The following is a 25,600-nucleotide window of genomic DNA, read 5'->3' as shown; positions in this document are numbered from 1 at the left end:
TACAACACTTTTTTTTAAGGGTATTAGACCAAACTGTCCGAAATATTGACACATCACTCCTGATCCTCTAAGAATTGTCCTGACACATTCAAAATTTGGATTTAAAAAAAAAACTTTTTAACTCAGCCCAGACCAGAACCAAAATGGCGTCGAGCTCTCATATTTCGATCAATATATAATTATCGAAGGCTCTGATATGAGAAACGAAAGGGTCAGGACAATTTTACGACAATTTAGAACACTCTGGTAATCGATAAACTCGCATTTGAACGGGATACAGGCAAAAAAAGTGTTGTATGCGCTTCTATGCTAAAACGATGGAAATACGAGGTCTCGGAGTGAAAATTTAATTAACCTGGAAATCACAGATGGCGCAGGGCGTCCCTCTGCAATCATTTAGAGCCCTAGAAAGCACGAATCTAGAGGATTTCTGGAGTTTTACTTTGATTTCTTTATAATTATTGTATGGAAACGACATATGGTGTACGTCATTTGGTACAATATCCAATATAATTCGACACAGCTGTCAATATAAAAACAAACGTCGGCAATGTAGGCATTTAGAAAAATCTTATTTATCGACGTCGATCAAGTTCCTCGACGTGTTTCACTTCACCTTAACGCGATTCACATTGTACGATAGTATATTCTATTGGAAATGTGCAAGGCAAGCGCAAGTGTGTGCTTTCGGGTCTAACACGATCGCCCTAACGGATGGTATCATTGCACTTCACTTTTACCGGTGAAGCATCGTTACCCTTCCTCTGGAAAAAGGAAACCGGGGCTTGGCGGTTCGAGAGCGCGAGATCGACCGTGCCTATTGGTGGATTAAATCAGCGAGACTGTGACGGTTATCGGGGAAATTGCTATGACTTTCTCCAAGGTCGAAGGATCAGCTGAGATCAAGTACTATCACGATGCAACGCTCGCGTTAATGTGCAACGCTCCCAGAAGTACGTTACAGCGATGTATGTTCGAACCGAACGAATCCTGGCATTGACTTCAATTAGGACTGACGCGAAATCTCACGTGAAAAAAGGCTGAACATGTTTTTTTGATAAGTTTGAAAATTACAAATATATGTATGTATAAATGTATACGGGAAATGAACAGGGTGTATAAAAGTACTGACGGAACTTTTCTAAAGTGTGCACTTTGCACGGTGTAAGTTGATTACCTTATTGCACGGAAATAAGAAATTTGCCCTTCTAGCAAAGGATAACATTGCTGACAAACTTTCCCTCTTCCTATAGATATAATTGCACCAGCAGCAAAAATGTTTGCAATGATATGTTGAAGCAAATAAAATTTCCTGTTATGACTGTGAATTCTTTTTTTGCATGTGTGCATTTTTGTTACTTCATTCTTTATCTGGAATCACATCCGCTAGTTACTGAATGTCTCTATTTTTAAACACCCTGTAAATCCATGAGTGAATTGTCCGCTCTGTAAGGCATTAAAAAATAGTTGCTCGAAATCCAAGCAACAATCGAAGCTAGAAGGAAACCAACTGGAATTCGGGGATAAAATCTGTAAAACTTTTCTTTCCGTATACTCACACGAGAATACCTAACGTAAAGACGTTTGGCTCGAGTTGTGTATCCGGAGTTTTTAAGGTGACGTGAAACACGTCGAGGAACTTGATCGACGTCGATAAAGAAGATTTTCCTAAATGCCTACGTTGCCGACGTTCCTTTTTATATTGATAGCTGTGCCAAATTATATTAGATATAGTACCAAATGGCATACACCATGTGTCGTTTCCATACAATAATGATAAAGAAATCGAAGTAAAACTCCAGAAATCCTCTGGATTCATGCTTTCTAGGGCCCTAATTGACTGCACGGGGACACCTTGCGCCATCTGTGATTTCCAGGTTAATTAAATTTTCACTCCGAGACCTCGTATTCCCATCGTTTTAGCATATAAGCGCATACAACACTTTTTTTGCCTTTATCCCGTTCAAATACGAGTTTATCGATTACCAGATAGTTCTAAATTGTCGTAAAATTGTCCTGACCCTTTCGTTTCTCATATCAGAGCCTTCAATAATTATATATTGATCGAAATATGAGAGCTCGACGCCATTTTGGTCCTGGTCTGGGCTAAGTTAAAAAATTTTGTTTAAAAATCCAAATTTTGAATGTGTCAGGACAATTCTTAGATGATCAGGAGTTTGGTCTAATACCCTTAAAAAAAAGTGTTGTATTCGAATTGACTGATTTGAAGGGGGTTTCACTTCATCTTAAGGGATTATCAAAAGCCTCCTCTCGTGGATCGTTCTGTCATGGGCATCAACTATTGTTTAGCTGACCTCCGCTTTCTCGAACATCTTATACGCGCGGTGTGAGAAATCCTCGCAAGGAGATACGTACGCACTTCCACTTCTTTCGGCCCGTAGCTCGAACAATGGTCTCGAAAGGGGTGGGAAAAATAGTCTTACGCTATTCGTCTAATTGTATCAACGCAATTGTGCCACCGACTGGTGCGCGACAGCATGGGTGATATGTAATTATACGGCAGAGATACGTGTCCCTGACGGCATACATTCAGAGCGCCACGTTTCTGATCGGAATTCAGATAATGATCCTTTTTTTCGGTCAACCGCGACAATCGGAAACGGCTCGTAAAGAGTTAGGAAATCAGTCCGAACGGGTCGTGTGAACGCAATGTTATTCCGTTCTCGTATGAAATAATTCGAGAACGTTAATGAATCCGGAACTTGCGAATGATATTGTAAGACTTTCCGAGTCGCCCATTATTTTTCGTCAGAATTCGGGATCTTTTTTTCAATTAATTACCAGAATGAGGGAACTCGTACAAAGTTACGAAATCAGTTCTGAACGGAGCGGGTGAATAAAGCATTATTCTAGCATTATGTGAGACAATTTGAGAACGTTGGAACATCCGAAACCCACGATTGTTCCAGTCAGCCGTATAAAACGGAAGTCTACCTCTCGGGGAAAAGTTAACTACCCGAATTGGGAAAAACGATTTGTGTCCGTTAAGAAAGATATTACCTACAGGTACTCGTAGGTAGCATTACATGCGGATCGTTTAAATTTTGCTCCACTATTTAGATTTGTAAGTCTATATATCATTCAAAACTTTGATAAATTCCAAAAATGATTTCCTTCTAGTAATCATTGTGCCTAACAAACTTTATCATTTTTCGGACTGTTGCATCACAGAATTCTTCTATTGCTCTGTTTCCTCACTTCCATAATATTAGATGTTTCTGCATACTCTCTCTGATGGCTTAACCGCGTGATTCAGCGGGGAATTTTGTATTACGGATAAGCCGTGCAAGAAAACGTGTATTCAGACCCGTGTATCGTGATTAAATGCACTTCGAAATTTAGTAAACCTGGGATGGTACGAATTTTTTCGCAAATCGGAGCGAGCCACGATAAAATTGACACGGAAGTGTGAACACCTTGCGGATCTCTTGAAACTACTGAAAAGAACTCAGTTTCTCCGGAGAACGGTAATCAACCCGCAATATCCGCATGCGGGTCGCATAGTTCTACACGATAGAATAATTTCCGCAAATGATTCTTGTATGGGAGGAGAGAAAGAGAGAGAAAGAGAGGGAGCAGCGTCCAAAGAGAATGAAAGTGAAAGGTTGGGATTTCATTATGCTCCGGGCTCAGATGCGTCATCGTGTCTTACACGTCGAATTCTCAGTTCGTAACGCACCCGAGACTCTGATGTCAGTTGGCAAGCATCTACAATTGGCTAGAAATAATTGCATAAGGAGATCCTCGATCCTCAAGACGAGTGACCGTGTCATAAGATCAAAATAAAAAGAGAAAGCCTATGGAAACTCGGGATTTTGTCATGCTTGCCCAAAAGGAGAGCAACGACGACGGGATATTAAAATCGAGTCATTAGAGCGGTGGAAAAACGCTCTCGTGGTGAAGAAATAGTCGCGTTAATTGTTGTAATTGCGTCCGCAGGGGAGCATTAACTGTGATAAAAATACAGGTTTAAGAAATGAAGGATGACCAGGAATCGTTTCTCCAAAATGTTACACTCGCCGATATAATTTGACCTCGACGAAATTCTGCATAATCCATATCTTGTTCTTTTCCCTCAAGCATGATCATAAAAAAAAAAAATCAACTGTTTAAAATGTAATTTAAAGAGTTCACTTATCGTTCAAATGAATTTTCGTTCGAATGCAGAAATTTCGATTCTGGCAATAGAAAAAATGAATTCGGCGAAAATGCAGATGAATTCTTCATGTTGAGTTTTACTTATGAAATCAGAATTTATATTGTTGGGACGCCTAAGAATACACGAAACAGCATTTTCTCGCAACGCGTGTAAGTGACTGATTAAATTCTCGGGTTTACATGTATTGTGGTCCGTTATACGCACAATTGGAAGTGGAATGGAAAAGGTAAATTAAGGGAAAGCCGGCGCGTAAACTCATTGGACATGCACGCGGGACAAGTTATCAGCGATTCTTGCGGCTTTTCTGCAGCAAACCTGCGGTGGTCCTGCGGTGATCGCATGGCGATTCTGCAGTGATCTTGCGTCCCGTCAAGGCCACATGCAGCCCGGAGAAAAACGTCCACCACGTTCTCGATCATACGCCGACGGCTCGATAATTCCTTATAAGATCGCCGCCTCTTATTGGCTGTCTTTACAATTACTCCAGGTATAACAACCGCGACGAAGGGCCCACCGGTGTTTATTAAACCGGCTTCCTCCTCATGGCAACTTTTTTTCCAAATAGATGCCTGCAGGATGTGTGAAACGTCGAGAGAAATACCTAGGGTTTATCAATGTCCACGGGGAATTATTATCTGTCGTTCCCTCGCTTTATTTTTCATTAGCTATGCTGATATGCATTTACCTTCCAACGCATGCAAAATAAAGCTACAATTATGTAGCCTGTTTTAAAAACGACCGGATTTCCTTTTGCACGCAATTCTCGAGATTGATCGAGTGGAAAGTCTGGTTTGGTAGATCTCAGGCGCGGCAATAATTTATAAAATTCCTATTTGTTCTATATTGACTAATCGTATAAGGAATTTACCCATAAATAGTGATCGATATGCTACACTTGTTTTTAGTGAAATGTTTTGTTTTGTTGTGAATCCTGCAACCTGCACAAATGTTGAATTAATTTTGTAATCCACCGTTTTCCTCGTACACCGTAGTTGTGTTTACATCAGTTAAGTGGAATATATACCTATATGATACCAGTAGGGGTAATGATGGTATTATTATAAATAACTAGTTAAGACATAAACTTGCGATTACAAGTTTAGTTTGTTAAAAGAAATATCAACGAAGCCCAGATAATTGCATGAAAAAACAATGATTCGAACAAAAGGGAAACACGGCAGAGGAAGCGGAATTATTACTCTTTTAACGTAGTCCGCGTTACTTCTCCCATCTCCAAATGTAATAATGTATGTTATTTACCTGATTAACAAATCATAAAATCTGTTCGACTCCGCTTTCACATTGTCAAGTAGCTCTTGTACCAATATTTAAAAAGAATCATTAAAAATGAAATGATCTAACAAGAAAACAGAGAGAATTGACCGGAAAGAGTCTAGTCATTTTTAAAACCATTTTATCGTCATAGACTTGCCATGGGGTCTATTTTCTGATTTTCTCTTTTTTTTTTGTTTAACCTACACTTTAACTGTACCGTCCGAAAGATTATCCAGATTATAGAGCGGAATGAGGAAAAATTAAACTTGCTCAAAGAAAGGCCATCTAAAAATGGATCTGCGTTTTTCTTTTCTTTTCTCTGAAAATGAAACAGTAAAGATCCTGATTCTTCGGGCGAATCGGTGGAATCGGCGGCCAGATAAATTCCTGCGATAAGGACGAGGACGCAGCGCGCGTGCATCGCGCTTGGGAAACTGGGCTCGTGTCCCTGATAGCAAGTGTTCCGCGTCCCGATGCTTTGGAGCGTCGTTAATTAATTAAGCATTCTTCTAATCGGTCCTCTTAACGAGAGGCGAACAACAGCCGGTGCGGAACGATCGTTTCCGGCATTTCACGGAAGCCATCCGCGGAATCCTGGAAAGCGGAAGAGAGTCGCTTTTGCGCGCCGATACAATGGAGTGCCGGTCGCTTGAAGATGGAGTACTTCAAAGATTGATTTTCAGAATGGAAGATTAGGTACATAATTTAACGGGATTTAACGGACTTCTTGGTAAGACACACTTGCACCCGCAAGAGAGGTAGCAGTTTAGAGACAGAGGAGACATTGCCTCTACTTCGAGGAACTAGAAATTCAGTAAACTCACTCGCTCACCTCGTGCTCGTTTTCGTTCGAAAATAATGAATACCGTCAAAATGAGTCCAGATGTAAGCATTTTTGTATACTCGAAAATTCCGACGTATTTGAACTAAATATTCGGAAAAATAAACGGAAATATTCTGACCTTACTTAAAAGTCTAAGAGAACTGTAGTCCAAGAAAATGTAGCTACGTGTATACGAGAACTTCGGTGGGACTCCTCTTGCGGAATTCGCGCGAGTGGGGGTGCGATTTTTTATTACCGTCTAGTTGCTGCCCTTGGAGAGACCAGAATGTTGAAGTATCCCGAAGGATGCTCCGAGTCAATCTTCGACCATACCCAAGCCAGACCGAGCAAACCAAAACTCGGAGTCGTTTGTAGTCGTGTATTATTTCACAACTTTCATCAATTATAAAATATTCTTAGTCCGTAATGAACGTTTAATGTTACCTTGAATTTTTAATATCGTTGGTGGAACGGGTACATATTTACATGTATAAATCAAACCAAGAGCGGTGACTGTATCGCATAATGTGGCGAAGTAAAGGGCGAGGAACGTTAAATTCCTCTCCTAGGTCAATGACTTGCCTCGTTAAGGTAACTCGACTAATATAATCCCGATAGGCCCTAATTACATTTACATAAGCGGTATTTTGAAGTATCCATCACCTAGGAGCCCATCGTGCCGTGCCTACCGGACATTTCAACGTCACCGATACGCAACGTTATTACCTTCTAACAAGTAGAGAGTTTATTAACGTACGTTAAAAAATGCACAAAACGGTCCGGATTTATTAGAACGTATAAGTTTCGCGTGAGAGACGCTCGTTTCAGTTACCACCGGTAACAGTACTCTTCCCGAGGAAACGAACGAAAAGCATGTCAGCTGCTGTGGCGATTATTGCAACGAGATATCAAAATTGCGTCACATTACGAGGGGACGCGTAATTGACATTTTTCCGCGGGTTTTCGCGATGTCATGGAGGTTCCGCAACCGAGAAATTCTTTACAGAAATTTTCATTACATTTCAATGTCAGTACGAGGTGCTTTTTCATATCCTACAGAGCCTTGACCGAGTCGGCAAAGTTTCGCAGCTTGTAGCAGCCGTGCATCGTGCGTTACCTGCTCGAATGCTAGCCAATTTAGAAGCGGTTCCCGTTGAGCGAGTAAACATGCGCATAACAGTAAATATAATAACGCTATTCAGCACAGCAAGGTCAAAATAAGAGGACCTCCGATTAATATTACCTTCGTACGTTAGAAAGTTAATTATCGGGCCTAATGGGGACTGGAAATGTTTCCGATAATTGGGACTTCATAAGATCGATCTTTGAAAACGAAAAACGAATGTCTGATAAATATGATTGATGTAAACGATACACCAATTTCACGAGGGTAAACATTTTTCATGAAAATTAACACTGCATCTATAGACGAAGATAACGGTACGTTCGGTATTCCTTATTTTACAAACGCTTACTCCTTTCAAGGAAATCCAAACCTTTCTCTTATTTTATTTCAATTTGGGTCGTTAAAAAAAGGAGATATAGAAATATCATATACTGTCTTACATTTTGAGATTCGTTTCACGAAAAATGACTCGAACTCACGCAAAACATTCATATGTCAAAAAGTAAGAGACGTAAATGGGAACACCCACTAAGAAAGAAGAAAAATAGCATAAGGTTAGACCTGTTTGGACTTGGGCAATTTTTTCTCCAACTCGGTGATTTCTTTAAAGACAGACATTTCCCTCGGTAGAATTGCATCGCAAGGATTTCCGAGGAAGTAGCGACAAAGGTGTTGGCACAATCGTTATATTACCAGTGTACGTAATCGCACTGTTTTGTACAGTGACTGCAATACGCATCAAGTCCCCACGGAAAGCATTTCTGCACAAACCGGTAAAATCATACATATTCTGGATTATTCTCTACAGATGCTGGTTAATTTATAAAAACGCGTTAATTGATACGAGAATTGTCTGATTGTCTGGTAACGATAACCAGTAGATCGCTCCTAAATAATGGGAGACATCATTTTGCGTAAATAATCGCACAAGAGGAAATGAATAGAAGAAAACGGAAAAATAGCTACTTGTTCTACTTCCTCACGTGCTTTTACGTTACAGGGTATCCCTTATCAATTGTTGATGGCTCACCAAAGAACAAATGTTACGTAAATATTTACGTCATAAGGAATTCCAAGTCCAGTTAAATAAAAAATACTTAAATCGTATATTAAAAATATTGCTTTAAAACTAAAAGTTTTATTATTGTGAAGATTTTATTCCTGTGTACTATTTCAGGTATTTAGCATTCCACTGTATAATAAATTCACCTGAGTCAGTCGAAGCATAACATGCCATATACCATAAATTATACAAAAGACAGTTTGAATACTGCGAACGTTTTCGGAGAAAAGTATTTTGTAGAGTACAAAATAAATATTAGACATTAGGAAAGAATTCGAAGATGTTCGTGGAACCGTTTAACAGCGGCTGCGAAAAGTAACGAGGAGACCGAGGCCTTCTGCTGGTCCAGAATTTCAAGGTGGACGAGAATTCGAAGGGCACTAAAAGAACTTTAAAGTCAACGAAGGTACTGAAAGTGTTGAAAAGTTGTAATATCGCAAAATGTTACCTTTAAGCTCCTTGGGTGCCACGAAGCCGTACGAGGTAAAGTCAAGTGCTGTGTACTTTTTCGGATAACCACAAATAAAGTATCGATTCTTCAGTTAGAGTTCGCGTTAAGAAAGATTTTGCAATTAATGATACGTATTTGCCACAACCTGTCGCACATGTATTGCGATTACTTAACGTCCTGTGTTGATTATTTATATATTTTTTTTTCGTTTATCTTTCCGATATATCGAGAACGTGCTTGAGAGTTACGAAACCAATTTATGGCTTGTGCAAATAGTTGTATTTTTAACACGAGCGGATGGAAAGCGCATTACTTGTATATTAAAGAGGTATATCAGCATGTTAAATAAGGAGAACCTTGTTTATCAGGAAGTAATGTCCGTGAGTTTCGGCCATTCTGAATCTATCGACCGTGTAACTGAACGTAATAACTCCACTCGCGAACATGGATATCCGTACCAAAAATTACATCACAACTGTGTATACATCGCCGAAGCATTACAATGAACTCTCTACCATTATTTCAACACATTTATAAAAATTCCCCATAATTCGCCGATCTGCCATAATTTCTTCTACAGATTTTACAATGACAAACCATGAACTAAATATTTAATTATGAAAACGCGCTATAAAATAAATAATAAATAAAGAGTAAAAATAAATAAAATGTATATTCTCCATATATTTTCCTCCCCAGGTCGTGGAGAAAACGTTTACCTTCTAACTCTTCGATTACACTGATAAGGATAACTAGAACATTATTAAAATGATAGTGACTAAACGATCGCGGTTGAAACTCTTAATTCTCCACGCGAGTAGTAAGTGCATTGTATGCTTGGTCGTAAAAGTTTTCACACTTATATAATGTATAAGTTTTATTTACGTCCCATTCGCATCCGACATAGCTTCAGCAAAGTACGTGCATACGTCGCGAAGTATGGCGACATCGTTTATAGGTACCTACATCGACTAAAGGACTCGTTCACACCGGGCATTGACTCGTAACGGGTTCGACTCGAAGACTCGTGTCCTCGCGACTCCTCGAGGAACTCGAGTCTATCAGAACTCGCGTTGCGATTCTTCCCTCGGAAAATTAGCCTTTTTATCGAACTTGTCAAAATGTCCATGTAACATGCGAAGCCTCGATGAATTCATAGAAAGATTAACTGTAAGAAGATGAATGAACCCCATGAAGCCATGAACAACAGTAGGGTCCACCATCTCTCAGACCTCATAAATGGATCCAGGTTTTCAACGTTCAGAATTTTCAAAATTTTCAAAGTCTCGATGCATTCATAGAAAAATTAGCAGTAAGAAGATGAATGACTCCCATGAGGCCATCAACAATAACAGGGTCCACCGTCTCTCAGACCTCATAAATGGATCCAGGTTGTCATCGTTCAGAATTTTCAAGGCACTCACTGTAACTGAATTCTCGGCGGCATCTCGTTTTTAACTACACGGAAAAAAAGGCAGTTGCAACTCTTGGCAAATAACAGCATTACCGTTAAACTTTGCTTTTACTGCAGGAACAATCGCACCAAGAACAAACATGTTTGTAATTATATAGAATCGTAGATGTAACGATTGGAGAGCTCTCTTTAGAAGAAATACTTGCTAAATTAATGTGAAGTGAAACCCGCCTCAAATCAGTTAATTCGAATACAACACTTTTTTTACGGGTATTAGGCCAAACTGTCCGAAACATTGACACATCACTCCTGATCATCTAAGAATTGTCCTGACATATTCAAAATTTGGATTTTTCAAACAAATTTTTTAACAGCCCAGACCAAAACCAAAATGGCGTCGAGCTCTCATATTTCGATCAATATATAATTATCGAAGGCTCTGATATGAGAATCGAAAGGGTCAGGACACTTGTACGACAATTTAGAACACTCTGATAATCGATAAACTCGCATTTGAACGGGATAAAGGCAAAAAAAGTGTTTTATGCGCTTCTATGCTAAAACGATGGGAATACGAGGTCTCGGAGTGAAAATTTAATTGACCTGGAAATCACAGATGGCGCAGGGTGTCCCTGTGCAGTCAATTAGGGCCCTAGAAAGCATGAATCCAGAGGATTTCTGGAGTTTTACTTCGATTTCTTTATAATTATTGTACGGAAACGACATATGGTGTATGCCATTTGGTACAATATCCAATATAATTCGACACAGCTGTCAATATAAAAACGAACGTCGGCAACGTAAGCATTTAGAAAAATCTTCTTTATCGACGTCGATCAAGTTCCTCGACGTGTTTCACTTCACCTTAACAAATGAATTTATTGCGACAATCTCCAAAATATTGTCGTTACTATTCAAACGAATAGGCGATATGCAATTTGATGTCGCTAGAGAAGGATATTGCAATTGTGAATAGATTTGTGTTACTCCAGTGAAGTAATCATTTTTTGGTTGTTGTCAATATAACAAAAATATTTCTGGACAATAATGTTGCTGACCCATTTTCACCTGTTCACGTTTGTTGCGGCAAGTAAAATTTCTTCTCATGTCTGTGAATTCTTTTTCTACGGGTATATATTCAAAAACCAAAGAATGGCCACAAACGCGGGAGACATTATTGAATAATTAATAAGGCGGATTACTAATTTACTGAGAGAAAAGTTGCATAATAATTAAATGCTCCTCAGAGATAATCCCACCGCTTGTAACTACGACGTTCGCTTAGTAGGTACATGAAAAAATGAAAGCTTGTCGAAGCGTCCATATTCAAGGCAGTGTTGCTCTACATTTTTTGTTAAATTAAGTTATGGTCGTTGCTAACTGCTATCCAACTGGTGGGAAACGCGTACATTGAACGAATTCGTACAATGCTCAATTGTTGTTCAACCATGTTTGCTCGGTCTGTATCGGTCGTAAAGAAGCAAGAAACTGAATTGCTCGATGAAGCTTAACATTCATAGAATTTTTCTCCTTTCTTTACTTTGTAAATGGAAAGTAAGAAGTCAAACCGCAATGAATGATTTATATTTTTCCTGGATTCTTTTAACATTCTTAGGATTTTTCCCCTTTCTTTCCTGTGTATATAGAAAGTTAAAATTCAAACCGCATTGAACGATTTATATTTTTCCTGGATTCATTCGTTATTTTCAGTAAAAAAAAAATTACAAAACATCCTAATTTCGTCAGTCTTTTTGTCACTGATTCCGAGGGCTTTGAATATATTTAATTCAAGTAACTTCAATAATGAAAAATGGTGTAGAATGAATTGGTCATACAACAGGAGCAATCAAAATTGCGTAACTGACATTTCACGTTTGCGTTAAGACTGAACGTCGGGCTTTCGAAAAATGTTGCGAAAGTAATTTACCTCGTCGCGTGACGTCTCTCTTTCCCTCTCTTAAGAACTCTCCATATGATGAATCGGTAACCACATCCTAGGGTTAAGAATGAGTTTCCGAGGTTAGCGTAAACTTCTATGGTAATTATTTCCTGCACTTTGTAAAAAAATCGCGAAAATTGTATGCGATGAACAACCGAACAATATCACATATTAGGATACTATCAATCTGTTGTAAGATAAATTGTTTTATTACGTACCATCGCTACCGAATATGAATGATAAACCTCGTAATTTTAACTTGAAAATCTCAAAGTGTACATGAATGATAAGAGACGCGGTCTGAGCGTCCGACCAAAAAATTGAACCAGTTCATTCAGGCACTGAATGCAATAATATTACAAAAAACGAAGAGATTCTCATACTAAGATTCCTCTTTACTACTGATAGGAATCATGTTGTTAATAAAAAAATAAGCGGGGTGAATATCTACCCTAATCATGAGTTAGAGGGTAGAAACAACGATACATGAGGTCTAGGGTTAAATAGAAATTCTCTTATTTTTTGTTGGGATCTCGAATTACGGTAACCCGGCCGCGTGACATAACTAGATACATATGGATCTCTAATTTCTTAGGAGGTCCGAAAGCTGTTAAATGTCGAAGTGAGAGTCAACCGTTCTTCATATTTGTGTTCTAGGTCCAACAGCGACGTGGTTGCTGCTACTATTAGCGGCAGCGTATAGCGGTGCAGTAGCGACGTCCCCTTGTCCATGGACAACGCAAATACCGGAACTTGATAGCTCCTGCATTTGTGACTATAATCTAGCGAAGGAACTATCGATACAATGCGACAACGTAAATTATAGCCAGCTTGTATCGGCAATGCGTCGATACGCGGCAAAAGTCAACGTAGACCTCTTCTACGTGAACAACAGCACAATAGGCGCCCTTAATAACGGGTCGCTGTCCACCCTGAGGATCAACAATATTCAGCTGTCCGGGTGCCGAATCAAAACTATCAGCAAAGACACCTTCAAAGGTCAAGAGAACTCCTTGAAGACGCTAAACCTGAAGCACAACGAGCTCTCGGAAGTCCCCACGGAGGCGTTGAGGTCTCTGCGCAATTTAACCGTCCTTGACTTGTCGATGAACAAAATCACCAGGGTAGAAGAAAATGCTTTTGGTGAACTGAAGCTGATGACGCTAAAATTGTCCGACAACGAGGTCACCCTTGTCCCCGGGTCATTCCGGGGTTTGGAAAATACCCTTAAAAACCTGAACCTGAAGGGAACGCGACAGAAGAAGATTCCGGAGGCCCTCAGGGGTTTGAAAGCTTTGGCCTTTCTGGATCTGTCGCAAAACAGCTTGCGGGAGCTTCCAGGGTCTGCTGGTGAACGAGCTTTCGAAGGATTGGATTCCCTAACGGGGCTCAATCTCGAAAGGAATTTTATCCAAAACATTGGCTCAAATGCCTTCCACGGTGTTAAGAACACTTTGAGCTCCCTTAGTCTCCTCAACAACGTCCTACCTGATTTTCCCACCGGTGCTATCAATAGTGTGCATGATTTAAAGGTGAGTTTGAACTTATGAAATGTAACGAATAAACTGCAATGGTTCCTTAACACTAAACCTATTACCGGCGGGTCAAATTGACCGGTTTAAATGGTATTTGTAATGGGGGTATAAATCGTCGGTAGTTTTAGTGTTAGGAACGCAACTGATAGTTATGGATCGTTTGGTCACAAATATTTTTACCTTGCAGGTGCTGGATATCGGTTTCAACCTAATTACTGAATTACCGGTTATTGCCTTTCAAAACAACCCATCCATAACTTTGCTCGCCATCGACGGAAACCCGTTGACGACGGTATCTGAGGCAGTTCTGGCTCGCCTAAACGGAACTTTACGTGGCCTGAGTCTCGGCGGACGGTTCCTGGTGTGCGACTGCAAGCTGAGATGGATCGTCGAATGGATTCGCACGAAAGATTTACAGGTTACAAGTCGAGAGCGTAAACCACAATTCTGTGGAGCTCCCCTGCGTCTGCAAGACAGAAGTTTTTACAACATCAACCCAGAAGGTAAGGCTTTAAATTCATTCGCATAAAAAATTCCCCACGTTGAACGTGTACAATTTAAAACGAATATTCTACCGATTGCAGAGATGACCTGCGAAAAAACTCCGGAAATAATCGGCATAGGCACAGTGGAAAGCGTGGATACCAAAGAACCAACGGGTCCCGTAGACGGAGTCGCGGAAATGCATTTACCAACAACTCGCGTTCCAACCAGCACGTTGAGTGCCACAACAGTGGCTACAACAACGTCCGTAGCGACCACGTCCCCAACTACGACGATATACAAGAGGACGGAACCGCCACCTCCACCACCAACAACAACTATGAGCACAACTGCAAGACCAACTGCTAGCCGAACTGGAAACGTAGTCATAATGCGAACCACTATACCTCCGTCGAGGCACAATCAAGATCTGGGCTCGTTGCAAAACCATCCCAAACCACCACTGGTCATCGGGTCTCCGCTTTACAAGACTAAATCTGCCAACAAGGATATCACTGTAAAAGATGTCCTCAGGCAAGACAACGCGGTCGTTATTTACTGGGACACCGACGAGCCTAATATCCTTGGTTTTCGAGTAATCTACCGCTTATTTGGAGATTCGACATTCAAGCAGGCCCCGCCTCTGGAGGCTAGTGAACGCGAATTCAAGATTAAGAATGTGCCCTCCCAGGTAGGACAAACTTAATTTAATGTTCGGTTTCCACGGAAAAAGCCGACCGTTCAAAGGATTAAATGCAACCAGTTCTTCATTTTATTTGTATCTTGTGATTACAGGAATGTATCATAGTCTGTGTTGTTTCCCTAGAGGAAACCAACGTCACGCCTGCGAATGTTCCGTACAATCAATGCAGAGAAGTGAGGACAGAAAATTCGCTAACCTCGAACATGGACAAAATAACTATCGCTGCGAGTGCAGCAATCTGCGCCACGATCGTGGTCGCAGTCATCATTTTCATCGTGGCCAACCGAAGAAGAGCCAAAAAACTACACACCCTCCACACTATCGAGCAAAGCACCAAAATGAGTGGTCCGATTACCGGTTTGCCGGTGAATTGTTGCTCCAATATTGGCCCCACTCCCAGTCCAGGTGGTCCGTTATCGTCGATGGCGACGTTAAACGCTTTTAACACACAAAAGGAGTGGGACCAGGTGTCCGCTTACAGCAATCGGAGCATCCCGCGTCCAAGGATCTTTCCCGTAGATCGTCAAGGTGATCACCTACAATGTTTTCATATTTCTGGCTTCGCACTATCCCCGATTTAACATTTTAAAACAAGGTTGAAAGAGCGTTTCTGCTTCCCAGGTTCCATCACACGAGCTCCCTGCATTGACGATGTTCGATCTCAAACGTCACATTATCCAAACAAAGTTTCCGGCAGATCAGTTGCAGACGGCCAGTCTCAGCACAGCTTCTCCAACAATTCAACGCGTTACTTCGCCAATAGCGCTTTGGCTTCTAATCTCGTGAATACAAGGCCAGGTACTTTTATAATATTTAAGGCTCCTGGCGCAAACTCGGTACGCTCGGAACACTCGGTTTAAATCACTGTAAACCACTTAAACTCCAGTTAACTCGAGTTGTGGAACCGGGCCTTAATATGCCCAAAATGAAACGCGATACGTAATCCGTCCATGAGAGAATTTATCCCATGTCTTGTTAAATATTCGTCCACAAAAATCAGCCCTCGCATCAAGAATAGCTATAGTTTCTTATTTCTGAACACTTCCTTATATTCACACCTATAGAATTATAGGCAAATTCTGGCTGTCCCGATCATTTAAGTTTTTGAATTTCTCATTGGAGGAATCAGCGTTTTCTCAAAATACGTCGAACTTTGACGTCCTGTTTAGGTAGCGTCAGGTTAAGGTAATCTCTTCCAAAAATCAGAAGTTACAGATTCCCTGGAGAGTATTAAAAATGTATATGCTCTTGCTCCTGTAGATCAATTGATAATACGCGACTTGCAGAAACCACGACATACCGTTTAATCGATACAGATCTGTAGAATCAGTGAAACCTATTGACGATGGTTTCGCCAATGATCATGGAATTCACATGAGCAAATGAAATTCGATTGTTACAGAACTACGTCAATCGAGACAGTCCTTGGCTGCAGCATCGGACAGGATGTCACGGGCAAGTTACCCCGCGAGTCACTTGGCAGCGCACACTTCTTCGAGGCGACAACGACCGCAATCGAGGAATAGGACGCTTGAGCAACACCCTCCCCGACCTGGTAGCCGCTACAGTCTCGCAGAATCGACTCACACCCTGAATAATTACGACGAGAACAACTGGACCGATCACGATATGGATATATACATGGCACGCAATCCGACTGCGAGAAGTGGTCTCGTGCCACTTTAATGTCGTATACCCTCATTTTTTGTTTGCTGGGGAAATCAATAGACCTAAGAGAAAAATACTGCCGTTTTCGCTCAAAAGGCTATGGCTCCATTTCCTTCGACCCCGATACATCCATTTTCTGTTTTAAAGATACGTGATGTAAATACCGATTGAAAGTAGGAAATGTTTGGAACAGAGCATTTAATTACTTGAATCATGTTTTATATTATGAATTTGGTATCGTGTGAAATGAAAAGTTCTATTTTTCATACGTGTAGAAAGTGCAGTTAGAAAGTCTTGCGTGTGGCTAAAAACTCTAAGGCATATGTACCATATACTATTTAGATCATTAATTAAAAATGCAGAACAATCAATAATGTAAGGTTTAATTGAAGTTTAGAAATGAGAACGGTATTTTTCATTCCATTTTTTTTTGTCTAAATCACCGTCTCGTTTCGCGAACATTAAGAGAAACTCAGCTAAAGTTACATGAATCCTACAACAGGATGTTAACGTTGATATCCAATAACAGGATGTCAAAAAAAGAAAATCTATTTTGGTTACGTATAACTCCGACCATTGAACAGGGTGCTTAAGAAAAAGAATAATTAAAGTGTTCAACAGGTACGTTGAGTTTCAATAACTGGTAATTTAATTCATGTATGTATTTATATTGAATAATGGACCTCAATCGTAAGTCAAATTTATTATGCATGAGCTTTACCCAAAGACTGCAAGAATTTACAGTAATGAAAAGAAAAGAACCAAGAAACACAAATTCTTGATACTTATACCATAATTTTAACTAATGTTCCGGGCCCAAAATACGTATTCGTGCGTGTGTAAACTAAGGCAGTGCAATACATGTGTTTTAGTTACAGTTGCGTGCAATATTCGTATGTATGTTATAAGCGATTAAAATATGTGTACATATTCGTAAATTAATCAAAATATTTACTTACCCTGGTATAGAAATACTTTTCTCCCATCTAAATCTGATTTCCTGAACGAATTCATGCCACAACTGAGCTAAAGCTGCTGCACCTCCAAAACTTTGAGTGCAATGTGCTGCGACGATTGCAAGTCTCCAAACAAGACCATCTACTGCACTACTTTTTACCCCCTTCCACTGATCTTCATCAATGCTATATGCATCGTTGTCATCATATGGAGTTTTCTGTAACATGAGAAAAATCATATACATCACAACTGTTTCATGTGACTAGAAAGTTAAATTATAATTAACAGCTATTTTTCGTTTGAGAAAACTAAGAAAACATTTAAGCATTAAATAACGAATGGGTTTAATGAAAATTCACAAATTTGATCAAGCGAATGGTAACCTGAATATGAAAGAATTTAAGGATGCAAATTTTTTCATACTTATGCAAATGTTTTTGTGAAATTGGAAGAAAAATATAACCGAAAGTAGCACTGCTTTGAAACGTTGATCTAGTAACAGCAATTGTATGTGCTATATTAAAATAATTATGAATCTAATTATTTTCATACATACTTGAAATACTTAGGGAAGTTGATTTTGATATTACTGTATTAATTGCCTTATTCAAATATTTTCTTATTTAATAATTGGTATATTTCTACCCAAAATTATATTTATTGATAGTTTTAAACATTTAAGTATACACACCGAATCTTCATCTGCATCAGGGAACAAAAAGTAAATGATAGGCAGTAAAAGTTCCTCTGTAATTGGCCCCTCTGTATTTGTTCGTTTTCTAGCAGTTGCTTTACCAACAACATCTGATAATGTTGGTATTTTAGATGCTGTCAACACATTAAGCGCAGACCTCAATCTATTAATATCATCATTTGCATTATTAACATCATCGCCTAACAACTCAACGATAGTCTTCTGATTGTAACATAATTGAAGGAAATCTCTTAGATATTCTCCAAGTAAACAAGCAGGTGATGGCACCATTGAAACTTGTACCGACCATTCCGGTGCCAATGGTGGTTCAAGATCAGAAAATGTTTCACTTTCCACTATCACATATTCTAGCATTTGAGGCCACGTTGCAAACAAATGCAGTTCCCTAAAATAGAAAGAATATTAAGACCATGATAACGAGACATATATAATACTTGTAAAAGAAACTAATTTTATAATGTATCAAATGTATTTTTACCCTACTGGGTCAAGCGTGGCTCCAAATGGAAGTTTTCCTAATTCAGCCACACCTAGTGTCTTTCCTTGTAAGAAATCAAAATCTGGAGGCTCCTGTGTCCATGTGCTATTGGTCCAATCTTTCAATAAGTAGGAGAACCGAATAGATACCAATGTAGGATCTAAACGTATACCACAACTTTCTCCAATTTTTTGTTTAAATAATGCAAGTAAACCTAACAGAAATAAATGTATATAATTGCATTGTATTTTACAATTCCATAATGTACCCACAATAAAGTATATACCATTAAGACATCTGCAGTGAGGAGGTACCTTTTTCAAGTGCACCATCTCAAAATGTGTACGTATTCCTTGACCGACACTAATACCAAGGTAAAATTTTTGCCATGGCTCATGTATTTGTACAAATGCAGGAACTTCACTGAAAGCACAACAAAAAAACACATATAGCTGTAATGCACACTGTTCTACATATCAATAACAAATAAAAAAAAATTGAAATTATCAGCGTTCTACCTGACTACTTACCAATGTGCATTATGTGATGCAATTGTTAAAGAACTTACTAATATTTTAATTCTTGTTTCATCTGATATAGCAAGTTGTTTAGTTGGTACCAAAATAATAAATTCCCTAATACCAAAGTAATTTGCTAACTCTAAATGTCTTTCAGTTAACGTTAAAAAGTCATTTGAAGTATCAAGACAGTCTATTTGACACTGTGTTTTAGTTTCCACAGAATCTTCCTCGTCACTGTCTGAACCATCTTCAACATTCGAGACGTTTTCAACCTTTAGCTTATAATGCTTTAGCGAAAACTCAACATCTAAAAGAATTAAAAACTTATTATTATGCTTTATAAATGATTATAACCTTAACGTATTAGTCTAGAAACCATCATGCAATAAATGTATACCTGCAAAATGTAAATTTTCAACATTTTCATCCCATGATAAATTCAAGAAGTCACCCGATTTTAAGGGAGGACCAATTTTTGTTTGAGGGAGTTTCCATTCTCGAATGATTTCTTCTAAGCGTGCTATGAACACTTCCCATTCTGTGGCAGTTGTAAAGTCGTGATGGTGATAATCTTCAATTTCAACATTTTCCATTTTAAATGCATTTAAGGTAATAATAAACTTTCTAATCAGTCGATTTTTAACTGTCACATTTTGAGGTTAGAAACTCAAGGAGATATTGATACTATCTTACTCGTTCGTTTACACATTTTATATTCATATAGTACATAGAGCAAATCTTTAACAAATCTATGAGCTGTTTTTTTTATAAAACACATATAACATGGAACAGCATGGACGATAAATACAAACGTTTCAGGAACACATTCAAGATAAAGCAAAGTGAAGGCTTACAGTATGTATTGGCATGTATTCACCACTGATATATACAGGATATATAGTAAACTGGAACACTCGCCAGCGTGCCCGCTTTTGTACAGTCTAATTACAAATTAAGTTTGGCACTTCTACTACACGATGACAATTGTGAATGATACTAAATTATCCTTTCGGACGGTATAAACGGTGCGCACGCATTGATTAATCTGGGAGTGGAACTGCGACAAAGAGACATCCATCATTTCATCTCTCTCGCACAAATGGGTACTAAACTTCGTGTGACAAGGATGCAGAGACATCCTAATCTATGTCTCTCTGCAACAAACTCGCCGTGCATTCTTAAGCGCGGCGAACATTCCAGTTTACTATATATTTCAGCGAGTAAACGTATTTAGTTACTACGTTTCCGCCAGCACCTTCGACTATATAAGTATAGACTCCTAGCAGTCAACTTCACGTCGGTCACGAAGATCCGTCATGCTTTACGGTCTAGTATTCAAACTCTACAGAGGAAGAGTAAACTACCAAAAGAAGAAAGTTATAAAATTAAAGGAATTACATTTGAAAAAAGTAATTTATATTATGCTCTTTGAATCCTTCATTATTATCCTATTCTTATGCTGGAAGTGTATGTGAATGGAATCTATAAAATATTCATACATCATTAAACTGTAAATATAAGCAGCCAAACAGACAGGTTTTCAAGAATTTTCTTTCTAATAATAACTTAAACATTTCCAAAGATGTGTAAGAAATCCGCTTCCACATTGTAGGCAGCTTTCACAATGTAATTTTAGAAAATTTCAATAATTTTCACTAAATTTGGGAATCTTCTAAATGATCTTGAGATGCTTATAGCTTCGATTGAAGAAACCACTTCGAACATTTTCATTTCGACTGTTAGGAAGGCTCTAACGCAGAAATATTAATTTCTGCGTTAGAGCCTTGAATCTCCATAATTTTAATACATTTCGTGTAAATTACCAAATTGATCGTAGAAATTTCTAATCGAGAATAATGTTAATTTACTTACTGTAGATAATTTTTTCTAAAAATTGTGGTTTCTCATTCAAGCGTAAAAAATGAAACTTGGCATCTCCGATTTCAAATTGTAATCTGTAAACGTCACAACTAATTTTCCTTATTATTCAGTTAAAACCTAGATTATTAATGAGTAATTAATTCTATAAAAATTTGTAAATTGAAAATTGAGAGTTCATGTTATCAAGAAAGACACGGATACCAGTACGCGAATACTGTTCGACAGCTTGAAATTGAAAAGAGCACAATTTGCTAGTTAGTGATAAGCGTTAATAATAATGGAAACGTCAAGTCGCACATAAGTTTAATTTAAGTCTGCAAATTATCTCGCTCTTGTCTAAATGCAGAAGAGGTGTAGCAACGTACTGTGAGACGCAGTGAGGTATCGTTTAGTTTTCATGTACTTCGACCGATAGTTTTCAGTGTGACTGCGAACTTTAATATAGATGTAAATAACTCATAATCGTAAATTTGTTTGGTTGAACATAGAGTTGATAGCGAGAGGGCTGAAAAGTGTTCTCAGATTCTCTGTAACTGAAAGGGGCAGACCGATAGCAGCCGGAAGCTTCTAACTGACGACATAAGCGTAGCATTCACAATCGCATGTCTACGAATTTTCGGTGAAATAATCGATATCTTCATTATTGTTAGCGATAACGACGCTCGTAAGTATTAGCATAATATATACTTACTAATATTCTCTTTCTAATATCATATCTCTCTAAAAGCAATAGTCCACTACAATGACAAAAGGGGTTAATCAAGTATCTGCAATAGTACAATTTCTGCTTTAATGCATATTTAATAATTATATATAATTTTGCACTTATCTCAAGAACGCTTCAAATTTTTCCAAATTATTAAAATTTATAATTATTCGGATTGATACGATAGCTTGAAATTTAGAATTTCAAATGGGAAATCGTTGAATTATAACTTCGGTTATCTTTCTTCATTCATTACTTCTGTCAATTGAAAGTGCGTCCGGAAAAGGAAAAAAATGAAAAAAACAAGTATAGATTTTCTGGAAAGCCTTAAACATATGTACATTTAGAAAGCCATGGAGAATACGCACAGATTAATTCGTTCCATTCAAACTTGAATTTATTTAATCTGCGCCATTGTATCTAGGGTTCTCTCAAGAGCTCGGGACCGGCTCGCCCCTCATATATAGTTAGTACTGCTTATTGTTGAAAAATGTAGTATACGTTGTCAGCATGGAAGAAAGCGCGTAGAGAGAAAATTAGCATAACGTTCCGTGCTTATTATCATTTATTCATGCAAATATAAATATAACAAAATCTTGTCACAGCGCTTACAAATGTTTAACTCCCATGAAGACGCTTAAAATCTTTGAATTGGTTTATACCGTACCATCCATTTATGAGAGCCAACGTATATGCAACGTACGCATCTGATCATATCACGTTATTCCTGTCAATAAATCTCACAAGTGAAAAAAGTCAATGAACATCTGTTCTTTCGTCAATCTCAAAACAGTGATGTAACTTTGAAACTCTTGAAAAGCAGCTTTCTTTGCTTTCCTGATCAAACGTAACGAATCAAATATTATCACCAATCAATTGATTAGTGTTCTTAAGATAAATTTGAATTTAAATTACAATCTGACGCCACACGAAGAATACTTCGTTGGAGGTCTCGAGTACAATCTCGCGATACTTGAATAAACTAAGGAACACGTCGTGTGCGTAATACACTCATTGATAATCGTATAAAAAAAGAGAACATTAGCAACATCTGCGAATCTATTTCACCTGTGTAATTTACTCTTTATTTAAGTCGCCATGTCTATGAAAATCATTAACCGAAAATGTTAATATACTCAGGTAAATACGTGTTATTTGTTACATGTATGTGTACTGTGACCGGTATGTAACGTAGCCTTTTCTATTAAATCTCTACGAGATTTAAGGGCCATCACGCACGACGGATAGTCGATGACTGACAATTTTATCAGTCAAAATGTTCACAATAGATTCTTACGAAACACCGCATATGGCGACTAAAAAGATAGATAAAATGTATCGTGAACATTATGGACGACAAAAATTATCGGTTACCGACTGTCTATCGTGTGCGGTGTTCTTAAGTAAGGGGATTCGACTTACTGCGGTTACGGGAAAACAATATAATACTTGACAATAATAACGCTCGCATTAAGATACACACAGTCATTGTATAAATGTGGAATATATAATTTGCGGACAATTAAACTATTTACAAAATACGTAGAAGAAATACTATGTTTTTCAAGATTTCACTCGACAATTGCCTTAAGTAATAGAATTTTTGTTTTCAACGAATTTCATTTAATTCGACAAGTTATTGATTGAACGTAAAGTTATACTCATGTAATTCCAAAACACTGACTTTAATGACAGTTGATTTTGCATCATCAATGAAACAAGATAATAATGTTTAATCCGACGCGCGGTGTATACCGTCTTGAATACGTCTTCGCGACTTTCTTTGGTCTTTTTATCCATTTTTAGAAATCATCTGTTCAAACAAAATCATCCGCTGATCGATTTGTGAGCAAAAGAGAAACTCGAATTAATCCAAAGTCGATTCCTATTCAAGCATACCCTAGTAGCAAAAAAGATTTGTCCTATATTTTCTATATATTTAATGAATATCGTACATTTTGTAAACATTTAGCCGACATTTGAAATATTTGCAAAACGTTTACTTTAGAATATTATCCCTGTAACATTTATATAATATTAGCTCCATGTGTTTTCATAATATTTTTTTACCAGATATACAAAACATTTCGTTTCATTTTAATACAAGTATTTTTTAAATGTTATCCGCCGAATACATTATAAAAGTTTTGAAAATATTTAAAATCAAAATCACACGTTCTGCTTCCATAATGAAATAGCGGAACGAAAATATAAACATTTCTTGTGTTTTTTGATACCAAATGAAGTGTCCGCGATAATAGTCGTGATATAAATGAAATGTATTTTTATTATATGTTCATAAATTAAAAAATATAATTTCTATATATGTTCATAAATTATTGAAACTAAATATGTCATTGAGATTTTCAACAAATATTTCAGATATCTTCAAATGAAATCTACAAGAAATCTTAAAAAACCTGTTGCTTGAGATATTTAGCAAAGATTAAAAACAAATATTTAGAAATTATTCTATACTACTAGGATATTGTTTATACGAAGTCGGTATGCATCAGCGAGCCATAACTGCACCCTTCCTTAAGTAGACTGAGCAATGTGCATTGCGAATATGCAATGTGTTGGAAGTGAAACGGTATAGTATCTTTTTTATGTTAACAATCATAGCTCGTTAGTGCGTCTATAAAGTGCCGTTGGAAAAAATGATAATCTCTGTGTACACTATTTTCCACAGTTTGCAGCGTATCGTTGTCGTCACTCCTTTGTTACGTTTAATGCCATTACTACTCTTGCAAAAGGGAATTACGATCTTTCACAAAACTTCATGTTTGAGTGAAAGTACGACGATTGCTAAATTAATATGAGAAGTTAAATTCAGGTTAACGTCATTACACCCGCGATTATGAAACATGCATATATTTCTCTTTAATATCATCGTAAATAAGATAATTAAACTTGGCCAGAGTTGTTATTCTACTTCCAATTTCGATATCTAGAATAACTTATGAAACCCGACATATAGAACGGCTTTACAACAATATCGCAAAAACTGTGTTGCGATTTTTTAAGGTATTTAACAATCTCTACGAGAAAAATATAATTTTTACAAGCTGCTTTATATCAAGCCAAAAATTCAAAACACGCGACAAGTTGAGATACTGCGATTGCACAATGCAAGGTTCAAGCAGAATCGTTAACACGGTTGTGTGACAAGTTACTCGGTTATCACGAATCAATTTTAGCAACTGACAGCATATTGCTTTTTCTTGTATAAGGAATTAACAAGCATGTCGGAGAAATAACGTATCACTGGGACACGTATATATTTCTAATTTATATTTTAAACAACATTTTTGAGACTTTCTTGTCATTCCTTAGTGCGTCATTTTTTTTTTGCTCAAGTCCCTTGAGTCGTTGGCCCCAATTCACTCAGGTGTACTTTCCGCGACATTGCGTAAACACAACTTGACACAATATTTTATTTTCTCGCTGAAGGAAATAACAATTACGTAAAGGAACGATTTTAACAAAGATGTCATCAAGAAACGTTTTTCAAAGGACCGAAAATCATAATAAAGGGCCGTAAAGACATGGAAAATTTTGAATCGTTTATATCTAAATAATCGCCTTTTTTCGTCTTCTTAAATATTCCGTTTAAAATATTTATTTAGCTAGTGTTTGCATAAAATTACTTTAAAACGTACTCTTTTTTCCTTTGAAAAAT

General features: G+C 37.9%; 2 protein-coding genes across 2 annotated transcripts in view; one reads left to right on the top strand and one right to left on the bottom strand.

Annotated features, from left to right (window-relative positions):
* LOC105697055 overlaps positions 1–16,777 on the top strand; it is a 34,069-nt gene extending 17,292 nt beyond the window's left edge. The window contains exons 2-7 of the mRNA XM_012420029.1: positions 12,929–13,803; positions 13,994–14,309; positions 14,391–14,980; positions 15,085–15,520; positions 15,614–15,790; positions 16,395–16,777. Coding sequence (XP_012275452.1) covers positions 12,929–13,803; positions 13,994–14,309; positions 14,391–14,980; positions 15,085–15,520; positions 15,614–15,790; positions 16,395–16,678 — 2,678 coding nt within the window. The 3' untranslated portion in view covers positions 16,679–16,777. The remainder of the gene's footprint in view (positions 1–12,928; positions 13,804–13,993; positions 14,310–14,390; positions 14,981–15,084; positions 15,521–15,613; positions 15,791–16,394) is intronic.
* LOC105697053 (rab3 GTPase-activating protein catalytic subunit) overlaps positions 1–20,180 on the bottom strand; it is a 45,728-nt gene extending 25,548 nt beyond the window's left edge. Inside the window, exons 1-6 of the mRNA XM_012420023.2 lie at positions 19,729–20,180; positions 19,341–19,638; positions 19,097–19,233; positions 18,811–19,024; positions 18,309–18,717; positions 17,620–17,834 (exon numbers count right to left, since the gene is read on the bottom strand). Of these exons, the coding sequence (XP_012275446.1) occupies positions 17,620–17,834; positions 18,309–18,717; positions 18,811–19,024; positions 19,097–19,233; positions 19,341–19,638; positions 19,729–19,924 (1,469 nt within the window). The 5' untranslated portion in view covers positions 19,925–20,180. The remainder of the gene's footprint in view (positions 1–17,619; positions 17,835–18,308; positions 18,718–18,810; positions 19,025–19,096; positions 19,234–19,340; positions 19,639–19,728) is intronic.
* Between the last annotated feature and the right edge of the window lie 5,420 nt (positions 20,181–25,600).

Source organism: Orussus abietinus, unplaced genomic scaffold (assembly GCF_000612105.2).
Source record: "Orussus abietinus isolate OABI.00-Male unplaced genomic scaffold, Oabi_2.0 scaffold125, whole genome shotgun sequence".
Classification (NCBI taxonomy): Eukaryota; Metazoa; Arthropoda; class Insecta; order Hymenoptera; family Orussidae; genus Orussus; species Orussus abietinus.
Note: the sequence above shows the minus strand (reverse complement) of the source record. Positions and strands in the feature narration are given on the sequence as shown.